This window comes from Trichosurus vulpecula, chromosome 1 (genome assembly GCF_011100635.1).
Source record: "Trichosurus vulpecula isolate mTriVul1 chromosome 1, mTriVul1.pri, whole genome shotgun sequence".
Lineage (NCBI taxonomy): Eukaryota > Metazoa > Chordata > Mammalia > Diprotodontia > Phalangeridae > Trichosurus > Trichosurus vulpecula.
This window is the reverse complement of record NC_050573.1, coordinates 469,676,858-469,692,285: the sequence shown is the minus strand read 5'-3', so window position 1 is coordinate 469,692,285 and position 15,428 is coordinate 469,676,858. Positions and strand designations below refer to the sequence as shown.

The following is a 15,428-nucleotide window of genomic DNA, read 5'->3' as shown; positions in this document are numbered from 1 at the left end:
GCCCACTTGGTGGGAGGAATTAAGTCCTGGATTAGAGCAGGAGTGCAAAGCCTGCTCTGCCCTGCCTGGATCTGGACCTCAATCCTGGCTGGCAGTTCTTGGGGGAGAAGGGGTGCTGGTGTGGCAGAGCTTGCTGTGTAGAAGTAGCCCTGAAATTAGCAGCGCAGCCCCTCAAGTTTGGGACAAAGTACTCTGTATTCTTCAAGCAGTCATACCCTGACAAAAAATTCAAGGATCAAGTAGTTGGCTGGGAACATGAACAGGCAGAGAAAATGGTCTCAGATTCAGACTCAGACTTTGGAATCTTTTTTTTGGTGACAAAGAAGACCAAAACATACAGCCAGAAGTAGTCCATAAAGTCCAAGAACCTACATCAAAAGCCTCCAAGAAAAATATGAATTGGTCTCAGGCCATGGAAGAGCTCAAAAAGGATTTGGAAAAGCAAGTAAGAGAAAAAGAGGAAAAATTGGGAAAAGAAATGAGAGTGATGCAAGAAAACCATGAAAAACAAGTCAATGACTTGCTAAAGGAGACCCAAAAAAAATATGGAAGAAAATAATAATACATTCTAGAATTCTGCCACGAAGTCAAGTTCACTGGCCAAAGAGAAGCAATATTTGTCCAACCCTAATTTTGTAGTCCCCCTCCATGATTTTCCAAGATTGCTGACAATGATTCAGCAATCATACCTAACAGTTCGGTGAATACCTCAGGATGTAATTCACTTGGCTGAGGTAACTTGAACTCATCAAAGTTAGCTGGAAAAACTAGAAAGTAGTCTGGCAGAAACGAGACATAGACCAACAAAGATAAGGTCAAAATGGGTACACGATTTAGAGATAAAGGATGATATATATCTTAAGCAAATTAGAGGAACATGGAAAAAAGTTACCTATCAGATCTATGGATAGGGGTAGCCTTCGTGACCAAGTTCATAGACAGTAAAATGGATAATTTTGATTACATAAAATTTAAAATTTTTTTGCACAAACCAAACCAAAGCAGCCAAAAATTTGAAGAAAGGCTAGAAACTTGGGGCAATATTTTTTATAGGAAATCTCTCTAATAAAGGTTTCATTTCTAAGATACATAGGGAACTGAGTCAAATTTATAACAGTAAGAGCCACTTTCCAACTGACAAATGATCAAACGATATGAAGAGGTCATTTTCAGAAGAAATCAAATGAGCACAGTAACCTAATATTTGGCAAACCTAAAGATCACAGTTGTTAGGACAAGAACTCACTATTTAACAAAAACTGGTAGGTTTTATTTCCTCATTACCTATGCTTATTCCTTCAACTTCTTTTTCTTGTCTTATTGCTATGGCTAGTATTTCTAGTACAACAACGAACAATAATGGTGATAACAGACAATCTTGCTTCATCCCTGATCTTACTGGGAAGGCTTCTAATTTATCCTCATTACAGATAATACTTACTCTAGGTTTTAGATAGTACTTAATCATTTTAAGGAAAGCTCCCCAACTTAGATTTTTAAAAGACCCAGACAGAAGATAGAAATCAGGGCAGATAGCAAGAGCATGAATATAAAAGTGTATCACAGTCATTTAAAAATAGGATCAGGAACATGTAAACACAGAATGAGCTGAGGCTGGTGAGAAAAAAAAAGGGAGGGATAACAAAGAGGAGGTTTTTTTTTTTTGTTTTTTTTTAGCTATATGGGGAAAAGAAGATTAGCAAAGAATGGAGTGGGCTGCTGCTCATGGTGGATAGGATGATGATAACTAGATAGAGAAAAAAGAAAAACTGCCTGATTTTTCTTTTGTTTCTGTTTTCCTTGCCAAGGAAAACAAACTATGGACAGAACAAAAATGTCTAATAAAAATTTTATATCCAAGATAAGTAAGAAGAGATTACCGTTAGGGTTATGTTTTGCATGACTTATAATGGGTATCATATTTCTAACGTTATCAATGGATGGGAGAGGGGGGAAGACAGAGAGAATGTGGAAGTGAAACTAAAAATATTAATTTTTTAAACATCACCTGATCACACACATTACCTGCATGTGTATTTTTCCAAATTTCTGACTCAGCTGTACGTGTTACCAGAATATTTTCCCTTACGCACTTGTATCCTCACCATACATGTAAGGTACAAGTATGCTACTCCACATGCCTGACCTGTCACATGCCTTCCCTATGTGTACACCCTTAAGTATGATCAATATGTATGTCCATTTTCCTTACTTATAGTATATTTAGAGCAAAGTGCCCCAGGCTACGGTGGAAATACATCTGGCTACTCTTCTTACTTGGCCTAGTTCATCTGTCTTTGCTTTAAACTACCTGTCTTTTGACTGACGAATAAAAGCAAACGTGTTGGTTAAAAAAAATATCTAAATTGTTTGATGAGCTCCCTTCATATCCACAATGGGTTCCTTAGACAATTCTGCTTATTTCTCCTCAGTAGAACTGTTTCTTTTTGTGTCCTCAGAATTTCATTCTTAAGAGGTTTCCATCCTGGGATAAATTATCCCTGTAAAATTTTAGGTCATGAGATTCTACTTATCCTTTCCTGAAAAGGATTCTTTTATAAAAAAGACACAAATAAGCAGGAAAATGTTGGTACTACAATGTTAAATTTAATATATACTTTAGTCCCAAAACGTAAATAAAATAGTATTGGTTTCTTAATTTCATAAACAATCTACTTTCTATTCTGTATATATGGAAATATTCACCTTTATGTTTGTCAAGTTCATAAGAAAAAAAGAAAATTTTTCAAAAATCTGCCCTTCCAAAAGCTATATTGGCAGGTCAGTATTTAGCATACTGTAAGCACTTAAATGCTTTTTTATTTCAACTGGCCTGAAAAATGTCAAATTATTCCCAGCTTTCTTTGTCTTTCCTCAACTCTAAGATAGAATAGTCACTTATCTACAAGTTTCTTATCATTCCCCCTTCAGCAATCACTTTCTCCTTGATCTAGAACAGAATTTCCCTTATTGGTTCCTCTACCTTTTGAACGATATAATTACAATTAAGACAAGTCAAGCAATTATTAATCATTCTGCGCGACAGAGACAAAGACAGAGAGGCAAACAGACAAGTGTGGTGTAGTAAAAAGAGAGTACACAAGACTCGGAATCAGGAAAACCTACATTCAAATACCCCCTCAGATACTTACTGTGATCTTGAGAAAGTCACCTAACCTCTCTGTGCCTCAGGGTCCTCTTCTATAAAATGAGGGAGTTGGTCTTGATGGCTTCTAAGGTCCCTTTTAGCTCTATCATCCTATGATCCACCAGGCTTCCTGGATTTTCTCATGAGGGTATCCTCTTCGTAGACATATCTCTCATTTGGGATACATAATAGGGATGACCCAGAACAACATCAGAGGTCCAAGGGTAAAGGGTGTAGGGAGCTAGATCCAGGCAGACAGACCCAGTGCCAGTAGATAGTGATGATTAGGGGCCAGACACCACCTTTTCCAGTCTCTCATGAGACTACACTTGGCTCCTTATAAGCTTCAGTAAACTGGTTATTAACAATTAGGTGATTTCTGATTCTACTTTGCTCAGACTTGGATCCCAATGTAGCACTGGGCCATTCTATCATGATCCAGAGTGTTAAATTGTACTCAGTGTGACCTGTTTTTTAAGAGAAACTCAACCACATCACCTTTTACATGATGTAATCAGTGGCAAACGTTATTTGTGCCAATATATAAATATAATAATGCCATACTTCTAGATGATAGTTGAATTATTAATACAAAACTCATGGTAAATCTGATAGATTTATAGATGATAGAGCTGGTGACCCTGACAAGTACAAACAGCATTTGGTCAACATAGGCAAACATGTGCATAACAAAAACCTAGTTATCAAATGTATACAGTCAGGTAGTTTACATTCTTATGGGTTTGGGAGTGCTGATTATGAATTCAAGATGGAGTCCCTCATGTCAAAAGGGTTCCTATGAAAACAATATAACTACAATCACACACACACACAAAAAAATGTCGATGACATATCATGTTTCTTTTGAATAAAGCAAGATCAACCACAGCTACATTACAGTCATGGATCTCACCCCACCAAACCTCAGTAATAATTAAATTAAATTAAAATAAAAAAATTATTAAAAATGTATTTTAAAAAATTAAATTAAAACTTATCTCATTGTACATCTATTTAATCTTCATTAGTCAAACTTCTGTCTTAGACTTCTAAGACTTTTTCTTTTTTACCAGTAGTTCCTTTCTTGAGTTTTGTCTCCTGTAAATTTCTGGAATCATCTATCAACTAATCTTAATTTTCCTACATTTTACTGTTTTCTATGGTATCCAGTTCAGGGAAATATATATATATATAAATATATATATATATATGCAATTTTCTTCTTCCATCCCTTCCAGGTTAAAGTTCTTCTGATTAGTTTTACAAAACTCTAAGCAGATGCACTCCATCCTTGTCCAGGAGCCTATCATTCCTATAGTTTAAGCTATTTTTCAGACATCCAAACCCTTTTTCAGCAATCATCTCCTTAACCGGCTGTCAATTTCTCAAATCTGCCTTTGTCTTCCAAGTCCTTTATGTCTGATGGGCTTCAATAATGAAAACATAAGCTGTACTCCCAAGAAGGCTTCAGTTTCTTGTCCATGATTTTGTAATCTTTAGTAATTCTTTCTAAGTTTCTTCTGGCAGTATCACTTGGGAATCATCCAAGCTGACAAGTCTTTGGAGGTTCTCTGTTAGGTTTCAAATATATGCTTTGGGAAAGCAATAAGCTTCTTTGTTATTACTAGGTTGAAAAATAGCTGCTTTAGTACTCTTCAAAAGGGAGTCCCTAGCTAACACTATTTTTCTCTTCTTTCTTTGATTGTTATTAGGTGACCTGAACATACCTATGAATCCATATCATTGTTCCTTAGAATACAAACAACTGATTCCTTTTCAGAATGTCCAGATTCCTTATTTCTTGGCTCCAAACATACTCAGTGGTTCTTTAATCTTCCTCTATGCTGCATCCTTCTCAAGAGATTATTTCAATCAGGTAATAAATGTTTTGTTTCATGAGTTGAAAAAATAAGTTATGAGATCCATGACTATTCAGAAAAGACTGGTCTTAAATTCCATACAGGAAAAAAGTTCTTTTAAAAATGTCTACTGTCAGGGGCGGAGCCAAGATGGCAGCTGGAAAGCAGGGACCTGAGTGAGCTCCCCCCTAGGTCCCTACAAACACCTATAAAAAATGGCTCTGAACAAATTCTAGAACTGCAGAACCCACGAAATAGCAGAGGGAAGCAGGGCTCCAGCCCAGGACAGCCTGGATGGTCATGGGGTAAGGTCTATCGCACGGAACTGGGAGGAGAGCAGAGCCCAGCGTGAGCCACACCTGGCGCATCAGAGCGGGAGCTAGGTGGAACAGGCCCTAGTGTCCTAAATTAGTGAGCTATGGCAGTTACCAGACTTTTCAACCCACAAACATCAAAGACAACAGAGAAGGTTAGTGCGAAAAGCTGCAGGGACAGTGTGAAAGGAGTTCATGGTTCGGCCACCACCCCAGGGGCAGCAGAGGTGGTACAGCTCTGAGGCTGCTTACAGAGCTACAGCTGCAGTTGCTTCTGGCCCCAGGCCCACCTGGTGGGAGGAATTAAGTGGCAGATCTGAGTGGGAGTGCAGAGCCAGCTTAGATCTGAGTCTAGTCCGGGTTGGCGGTTCTTGGGGGAGGAGTAGAGCTGGTGTGGCAGAGCTTGTTGTGCAGAAATAGCTCTGAAAATAGTGCAGCCCCTCAAGCTTGGGACAAAGCACTCTCTACTCTACAAGCAGTCATACCCCAACAAAAAAACTCAAGAGTCAAGTAAGTTGGCTGGGAACATGACCAGGCAGCGAAAACGGGCTCAGATTCAGACTCAGACTTTGGAATCTTTCTTTGGTGACAAAGAAGACCAAAACATACAGCCAAAAGAAGTCAACAAAGTCAAAGAGCCTACATCAAAAGCCTCCAAGAAAAACATGAACTGGTCTCAGGCCATGGAAGAGCTCAAAAAGGATCTGGAAAAGCAAGTTAGAGAAGTACAGGAAAAATTGAGAAGAGAAATGAAAAACAAGTGAGTGACTGGCTAAAGGAGACCCAAAAAAACACTGATGAAAATAACACCTTAAAAAATAGACTAACTCAAATGGCAAAAGAGCTCCAAAAAGCCACTGAGGAGAAGAATGCCTTGAAAGGCAGACTTAGTCAAATGGAAAAGGAGGTCCAAAAGACCACTGAAGAAAATACTACCTTCAAAATTAGACTGGAGCAAGTGGAAGCTAGTGACTTTATGAGAAATCAAGGTACCATAAAACAGAACCAAAGGAATGAAAAAATGGAAGACAATGTGAAATATCTCATTGGAAAAACCACTGACCTGGAAAATAGATCCAGGAGATTAATTTAAAAATTATTGGACTACCTGAAAGCCATGATCAAAAAAAGAGCCTAGATATCATCTTTCAAGAAATTATCAAGGAGAACTGCCCTGCTATTCTAGAGCGAGAGGGTAAAATAGAAATTGAAAGAATCCACTGATCGCCTCCTGAAAAAGATGCCAAAAAGAAAACTCCTAGGAATATTGTTGCCAAATTACAGAGCTACCAGATGAAGGAGAAAATACTGCCAGCAGCCAGAAAGAAACAATTTGAGTATTGTGGAAACACAATCAGGATAACACAAGATCTAACAGCTTCTACATTTAGGTATCATAGGGCTTGGAATATGATATTCTGGAGGTCAATGGAGCTAGGATTAAAACCAAGAATCACCTACCCAGCAAAACTGAGTATCATGCTCCAAGGCAAAATATGGACTTTCAATAAAATACAGGACTTCCAAGCTTTCTCAGTGAAAAGACCAGAGCTGAATATTAAATCTGACTTTCAAACACAAGAATCAAGAGAAGCATGAAAAGGTAAGCAAGAAAGAGAAATCATAAGGGACTTATTAAAGTTGAACTGTTTTGTTTACATTCCTACATGGAAAGATGATGTGTGTGATTCATGAGACCTCAGTATTAGAATAGCTGAAGGGAATATACATACATACACACATACATATATATAGACAGAGGGCACAGGGTGAGTTGAATATGAAGGGATGATATCTAAAAAAATAAAATATTAAGGGACAAGAGAGGAATATATTGAGAGAGGGAGAAAGGGAGAGATAGAATGAGGGAAATTATCTCACACAAAAGTGGCAAGAAATAGCAGTTCTGTAGGAAGGGAAGAGGGGGCAGGTGAGGGTGAATGAGTGAATCTTGCTCTCATTGGATTTGACCTGAGGAGGGAATAACATATATATTCAATTGGGTATCTTACCCCACAGGAAAGAAGGAGGAAAGAGATAAAAAAGGGGGAACGACAGAAGGGAGGGCAGATGGGGGAGGAGATAATCAAAAACAAACACTTTCGAAAAGGGGCAGGGTCAAGGGAGAAAACTGAATAAAGGGGGATAGGATAGGAAGGAGCAAAATATAGTTAGCCTTTCACAACATGAGTATTGTGGAAGGGTTTTACATAATGATATGCATTTGGCCTATGTTGAATTACTTGCCTTCTTAGGGACGGTGGGTGGGGAGGGAAGAGGGGAGAGAATTTGGAACTCAAAGTTTTAAAAACAGATATTCAAAAAAAAAAGTGTTTGCATGCAACTAGAAAATAAGACATACAGGTAATGGGGCATAGAAATTTATCTTGCCCTACAAGAAAGTAAGGGAAAAGGGGATGGGGGGGAGTGGGATGACAGAAGAGAGGGCTGACTGGGGAAAGGGGAATTCAGAATATATGCCATCTTGGAGTGGGGGGGAGGGTAGAAATGGGGAGAAAATTTGTAATTCAAACTCTTGCGAAAATCAATGCTGAAAACTAAAAATATTAAATAAATTAAATTTAAAAAATGTCTACTGTCCAGACTATGCCATGAAGTTGGATGCTCAATCCACTGGAATAGTACACCAGTTCATATATTTAGGACAGAAACTACAGAAGGACAATAAGTTGGGCCGTGAATTAAATGTGAAGATAAGAGCAATCTGGATTCCATTTGGGAAGCTGATCAGTGCTTTTAACAACCCCAATCTTTTGCCCAATGCAAAGATCAGTCTTTTCAATGCTGGGAATAATGTATTGTTGCATGTATAATTGTAATGTATTATTAAGGACCACCAAAATCTCTGAGTAATTAAAATACATGATCCAAAAGACAACAGAGATACACATGGTGGGTGCAAATAGGCTACATATTTCAAATGATGACCTCCATTCATGAAGTGGCATAAGGCACATCACTACAGAAGTATACAACTGGAAAAGACATGAGCTGGTTTATGTAGTGAAAACAAGATCAATGCGAGTGCTCCACTGGCACCCTAAGAATGTAAAAAGGCCTCCAGTTTGTTAGGTGGATACTCTGGAGGAACTATGGAACAACATAGATTACATTAGACAAGAAGGTATAGATAGACCAATCTATACCAATGGAGGAAAAGGATATTGTTTTATCATAGATCCACTGAAGAAAGAGTTTTAGAAGCACTCTTTTTTGACCAAAAAAAATATTCATCCAGTAATTTCTCACTCCATTTTCCTTGTCTTATTTCAACTTTCTGAGAGAAATGATTATTTCTCTCATGTTAATAACCAATTATTGAATTAAGACTAAGGTTTTTCTCCTTTCTATTTCTTCATTCAGAAATCATCGTCTGTAGGTTATCCAACCAGCCTTTGAAGGGCAGGGCTGATGATAGCTGGGTGAGATGCACCCAACTGGGAAAACTGAGATCTAATCAAAAGGTAAAGAAATTCTAGTCCAGGGGAAGTGGTGAACTCTGGCCCACTAAGTTTTAGTCAGATAGGTCAGAGTAGAAGAGGATTCCTCCTTTTGTCTACATCAGGTCTTCTTAAACTTCTTCCATTTGCAACCCCTTCAGTGCTTCTTAAATTGTGGGTCAACCCTGGCGGGGTCTCAAGCCACAGTTTAAGACTCTAGATTGCCCTAGACAGGGGGTAGTCTGACATAGATAAGTCTTTTTGTGCAAGACTGAGTGATCAGAGTCAGATCCCTCAAATCCTCATTAGAATAAGCCCACCTTTCATTAGAATAGTCATTCTCTCACTACTTGCTAACCAATCAGAATTGATTTTCACCCTCAGAACATCCACTCTTCCAAGAGCATATAAATACCAAGTGGGTTCCATGAGGAGTCTTTGGTCCACAAGAAACAACCAAGTGACCAATGCTTTCATTAATTATTCATTTGCCATAATTAATAAAATGGTTGATTACCCAGAAATTATGTCTCTTGAACGTTGCATATATCACATTTCTTTACCCAAAGAAGTTGGCATGACAAATTCTATGTTATTCTACCTTGGTCTTATCCCCACTCATTCAAGTACATCAGACACTTCTCTTGGCAGAGACCCACTGACTGGCTGGTCTCCCTTAGCTCATCCCAAAATGTATTTACTTTTTTTAAAGAATTAGTCATAGACTTAATATTGAACATCAATACAATAAATTAAATTTGCTTTGTAATGATTTACATTTGAATTAATTTCAACTCAAAATGCTGTGACTTTTTTGGTGCTTTTTCCTAAATCTGCTTCAGAATTCTCTGTTTAATCATTTTCATTCATTGTTCTACTTATATGAAGGATGTATTTCTGTTCTGGTTGTGCTTTTTTTCCTACCTTGTGTTATTCAAAAAAAATTATTTCAGTTTTTTTATGTTTCCTATATTCATTTTTAATTATAGGTTCCTCCCAGCCTTACAAATAATGCTGGTATGAAAAACCTTTGTGCAGACTTTTTTGTTAGTATTTTCGATAATGCTTTTAGGTTATATTCCTAACAACTGAATTAATGGCTCAAAAGGCATGAATGATTTTTATAACTTTTACTATGTGCTGCCAGACTACTCTTCAAATTTTTTTTACAAGTTTGCAAATCACTGGCAATGAATGAGTACTCCTGTGTCTATACACTCTAGCCAGCATTGCACTGAATTACTTTGTAAATTTTTTTGCCAATTTGGTTGGAATGAGATGGTACTTCAGTTGTTTTCATTTTAATCTCTTTGGTTACAAGTGAGATTAAGTATTTTTCAAATGATTATTAAAGATCTGTTTTTATTCTTTTGAAAATTTGTTATTATTATTTATTTATTGTAGATTGGGATTTTTAACCATTCTCTATTTTCAATGTTTTGTCATATGATGAATAATTTTTCCAATTTTTTCTTTTAAATATTTTTTGCCATTCAAATTTTTTGTAATCCACCATTTTCCTTGTCTCTAATAATTCCTCCTATGTGCTAAAAAAGGAAAAAAAGAGCAATATCTCCTTCACAACTGAGAGAAGTACATTATTCCAAGACAGATCTCCATCTTTTAAAATAGCTTTAAAAAATATTTTAAGTCTCTCATCTAACCAGAATTCACTAAAACATGTGGTATAGTGTTAAGATACAGGTCTAAGTCAATTTCTTGTCAAATTGTGAACGAAATGAAATACATTTTAAAAAATAATGACTCCTTCCCCTGGTTTTTATTTTCTACAGGTTTATCAACCACTAATCTTCCTGAAAACACTTTAAACTTCTCAATAGGTTTTCTAAGCAAGAATACAAACATATACTAAGACACTTAAAGCCACACCATCTCATCTAGTAAAGAATATACAGTTATTTCTTCCACATCATGGGGGCTTGAGGTGTGGCACCCCCTTGATCTGGAAAATCCAAGTAAAATTTTTTGGCCCTCCCTTCATACCAGTGAAGAAGTCTGAATTTCTTCTTTTTCTTTTATGGGTGTTTACAATTCCTTATTGTAAAATTTGTGTTAAGTATTTGGTCACAGGCTCTGTATCATCTGCTGGCCTTCACATGTTGTCTGCAGCTTCCACAAAACTCCCCCCAAAATTCCCATTTAATTTCTTATGCCAACCCATGATATATGGAAACTGCAATGGGGAAAGTCTTGATGTGGAAGGGATCACTGGGATCTATTCTCTGCCATAGCTGAGATGAGACAAAGCAATGAGAAAGACTCATGAAAAAAAGTATTTACTTTCAAGGAACAAAACTTTACCTTGGGCATATTTGATAAAGCTGTATATTGCTCCTCCCTCACAATCTTGATGATAAATGTTGCTTTAAATGCTGGTTCATCAAAACAAGGAAAAGCAGATCTTGCTGCAAGAGGTTCAAACTGAGTTGCTGCAAAGTACCTAAAAGAACATGAAAAATGCATGAAAAAAATTGCCAACAAAAGAACAATAAGGCGCCACAAGCCAGTCTGTGCCACTGTGACTTCACTTTATCAACGGCAAACTTATTGTGAATGGTGAATTTTAAAATCAAGAACCAAAAACCTCAGTATTCAAACTATACACACTGATCTCCTTTTCTTTTTAACCTGAAATAAATTTTTTAAAAAAGTGTCTCTCCTGCTCCTTTAAAAAAAAAATTTTTTTGAGGGGAGAAAGCAGGGCAATTGGGGTTAAGTGCCTTGCCCAAGGTCACACAGCTAGTAAGTGTGTCAAGTGTCTGAGTTCACATTTGAAATCAGGTACTTCTGACTCCAGGGCCGGTACTCTACTCACTATGCCATCTAGCTGCCCCTCTCCTGCTCCTTAACCGAGGAGACATGTAAGAATTTATCTAACCACTCCTGCCTTATTTATTACTTTTTAAATTAAATTTATTATAAAGGAAGAAAAAAGAGGAAGGCAGATTATGTAAAGGGATATCTAAACAAAGGAAGAAACAGGGACCTAGTGTTAAAAGGGCACCTGGACATGTTCAAAGTTCTCTTAGGCCAAATGTTTCACTGTAACACATTTTAAATGTTGCTAAATGTAGCATTCTCTACACTTACCACCTAAGTTACAGAAACAAACACGCATCCTCCACCACTCTCATGGAAACCATGCTAGTTCAGGATATCATCCACTCTCATTCATACTATTTCAACAGATTCCTAACTGGATCCCTGATTTCCAGTTTCTATGCTGCTGTACAGATTATGTCCCCTCCCCCCCCAAAAAAAGCCTAGAACACACTACTTCATCCCTGCTTCTTGGAATCCCAAGTTCCTTGAAGGCTTGGCTCATAGGGCAACATCCTATGGAAGGACTTTCTTGGTGCCCTTAGTTATTTAGCACTCTCTCTCAACAAGTAAGACTATGTATATTTATCTATTTACATGTAATATCATCCTCTCCATGGAAAGTATGCTTGTTAAGGGACTGTTTTTAAATTTTGACCTTGTATCCCCAGTAAAAGCACAATGCCTTGAACATAGGAAGTACGCACAAAAGCTTGCTGGCTTGTACTGGATTGTTCCATTTGGTATCTGACATAGCATCACTTGGAGTATTTCCAATAAAGAATGGTATTTTGGGTCTAGATTATTAGGATGTAGCGATCTCCCTATGAAGAAGCTCTCACCAATGCAGATCTGTACTATTCTGCAGTTGAGGGTCTTAGAGAATTGTCTAGAGCCCCAAAAGGCATTTCTGACTTCAAGTGTGGGACTAGCTACTCTGTCCTTCTGTCTGATGATGGTTCAGGGTGAAGATGAGATAGGTAAATATAAAATGGGATAGCATATTAAAACTTTTTAAAATAACTGACACGTGGTAGGCTCTGCGTAAGAAAAATTCAGAAAAATGTGAATTAATAAAAAACTGCACAAAACATTGCAAATGAAAGCACATGCCAGACTATAAGATGTAGAGTATCTTTCATTTTCTAGCATAACTTTTGTCACCTAATTGAGACTCATCTATATTCCTTTATTTGCTCCAATAACAAATCCAAAATAGGCAGTTGTGTTTTCCAAATAACCCACTAACACTAATAACATAAAAAAATACATACAGAAAACTAAATCCTTGTTATCCAATACTCCTTGCCAGTGGCCCAATTTCTTTCCCTTTAAATTGTAGGGGGGAGGGGAAGAAGACCCTAGAAAGAAAATTGTTGCAAGGTCCCAACCTTTTTCTCCAAAAGGAATCAGAGATCAAGTACATTAGATTTATCTCCCAGGATTATGAAAACCTTGGGACAGCGAAAAATTCAACAACGCAAAGACAGATCTAAATGTCAGAGAAAAGTATGCTCTGTTTGACATTAAAGCTCTACCCATTTTCAAACATATGTTCAAAGCTTTGATACCAAACGAGGAAGAAAGAATGTGTTCCGTGCATAATTCTTCCATGCAACCACCAAAGCAAACAGCTGCCTTTAGTATCTTTGATCGGGCTGACAATAAGCAAGTCTCAGAAATAACAACAGAACAAAAGAATTTAAGACAGCTACATACTTTTTCTCCTTATTTTCATCTTCATATGTGACTCCATAAAATCCATAATAGTTGTTGGACATATTGGCGGAGTAGTCTATCTTCAGGGTGTAGTTGTGTCCTTCCAAAAGCGCGTCAGGTGCTACAACTGCAATTTGGTCATGAAATTTATATTCCAAGAATTCAACTTGTTTCTCTTGCTTTGGAACTACTGAAGTAAGGAATACTTTGGAGATATTATGCCCAGAGCTATGAAGAATAATATTCTGAGTGGTTTTAAGGACCTGAATCTTTATGTCCACAGAACCCTCGAATTTCATTGTGGTGAGGTTTGGGTGTATGGTGAGTTCATATTGTAATGGCATTATGTTTTGGGGAAGTCTAATCTGTGCCCAGGGAAACAACTTCCCATTACTTGCAATAGGTTGTATTATTCCTATGGACTGATTTTTTTTATGGCAGCCTTCTTTGGTAAAGGTACACCGAGGAAGAAGGTAAATCACCATTATTACAGAAATAGCAACCACAAGGACAAAAGTACAAACTAGCATGGTCCTTGCAGAGGGCAGTGAACAAGCCCCATCGGGACCCTGTCGATAGCCAGTTATGTTATTCCGAAGCCCTGAGCTTCTGTTCATGAAAGACATGCCCAGCAGTTTTGCAGATGATTCATAATCCTCTTCATCCTCATCCATGTCATGTTCTCCAAGACCACGAACAAGTAATCTTGAACCTCGAGGCTCATATTCCACTTCATCAGGTTCCAGGGGATGTAAACAAGGTTCTTTGGCTAAATCTACCACATCCGGCTCTTCCTCAAACATGCTGTTTTCAATCATGTTCCTGGGGAGCTGAAGCCGATCTAAAAAACAAAAACAATGTATTTTTAAAAATACACAGTGACTTTAATACGCATTCATTTAATAAACAGAGTGGAAAGCAGCAAGGAATAAAATGCTAATAATGAATACTTCAGCTGAAAGCACTCTCATTCTAGAATCTCTAATTTAATTAATTACTTGATCTCTAATTAAATGTTTTTCCATCGCAATGCACTGCACTCACTATATTCTTTTAACAAATTCTTACTCCCCAAAGTAGAGATCAAATTGTAAACAAGTAGCCTCCACTGTTAACACATACCATAAATCTGTTATACTATAAAACCAGGCTGATAACAGTAAAGATGGAAGATTTGACATCCTAAAAGAAGGATTTGCTTTCTTAAATGAAAAAGTGTTGTTGTTCAGTTGTGTTTGAGTCTTCATGACCCCATTTGGGATTTTCTTGGCAAAGATACCAGAGTGGTTTGTCATTTCCTTCTCCAGTGGATTAAGACAAACAGAGGTTAGGTGACTTGCCCAGTGTCACACAGCTACTTTTCCATACAATTCTAACAAGCTTGTCTGTTTTGTTTCTTAGATCCTAAAGGATTAGAAGGGTAGAAACAAAGAATGACAGGTGGTAATCTAACAAAGGAGGAGATAGACATAAGAACTAAATTAAAAAGAAAAAGTTGTGAAACATTCAGAATTAAACAATCCTACTAGACTGTAACAGACTGCAAGGGCATCACTATCACACACTTCACAGTCATCATCATTTGATGACTTAATATGTTCTCTTTCTTCTTATTATGTACTGTTTCAGGTAGGAAACTGTAAGATATATTTAGAAAGACACATTTAAGATTAAAGACTATACTCATTAAAGGGAAACTCAAGAAACTTTTCTGTCATATGGAAAATTCACTTATGTGAAAGACCTTACTGTCTCCAAAGGTGCTAAATGAGGTGTTATAATACTTTTTCTTATTAAAAAAAGTAACTGTTAAACTAAAATCTTAATATCTATATATTAACAAAATCTACCTAAATGTAACTACGTTCAGTCTTTGCCTTGCTGTTATTATCATAGGCGGTGTGTAGAGAGTGCTGCCTGTCTTAACCCTTAGTAGATATTCCCACTCTTAAAACTAGTTCTAATTTTTAAGCTGCTAGTTCTTGAACTTCCCTTAGATTTAGCCCTCTTTTTAGTCTAGATAGAGAAGCCTTTTCCTTTGGGATTGTTCACTCCTTTCTCCCCCCACCAACCCCACCTTGTGTTA

At 37.2% G+C, this 15,428-nt stretch overlaps 1 protein-coding gene across 1 annotated transcript in view; it reads right to left on the bottom strand.

Moving 5' to 3' along the window:
• The window catches only part of LOC118857610 (leucyl and cystinyl aminopeptidase), a 144,522-nt gene that overhangs the window by 66,640 nt on the left and 62,454 nt on the right, over positions 1–15,428 (bottom strand). The window contains exons 2-3 of the mRNA XM_036768230.1: positions 13,343–14,183; positions 11,105–11,243 (exon numbers count right to left, since the gene is read on the bottom strand). Of these exons, the coding sequence (XP_036624125.1) occupies positions 11,105–11,243; positions 13,343–14,183 (980 nt within the window). The remainder of the gene's footprint in view (positions 1–11,104; positions 11,244–13,342; positions 14,184–15,428) is intronic.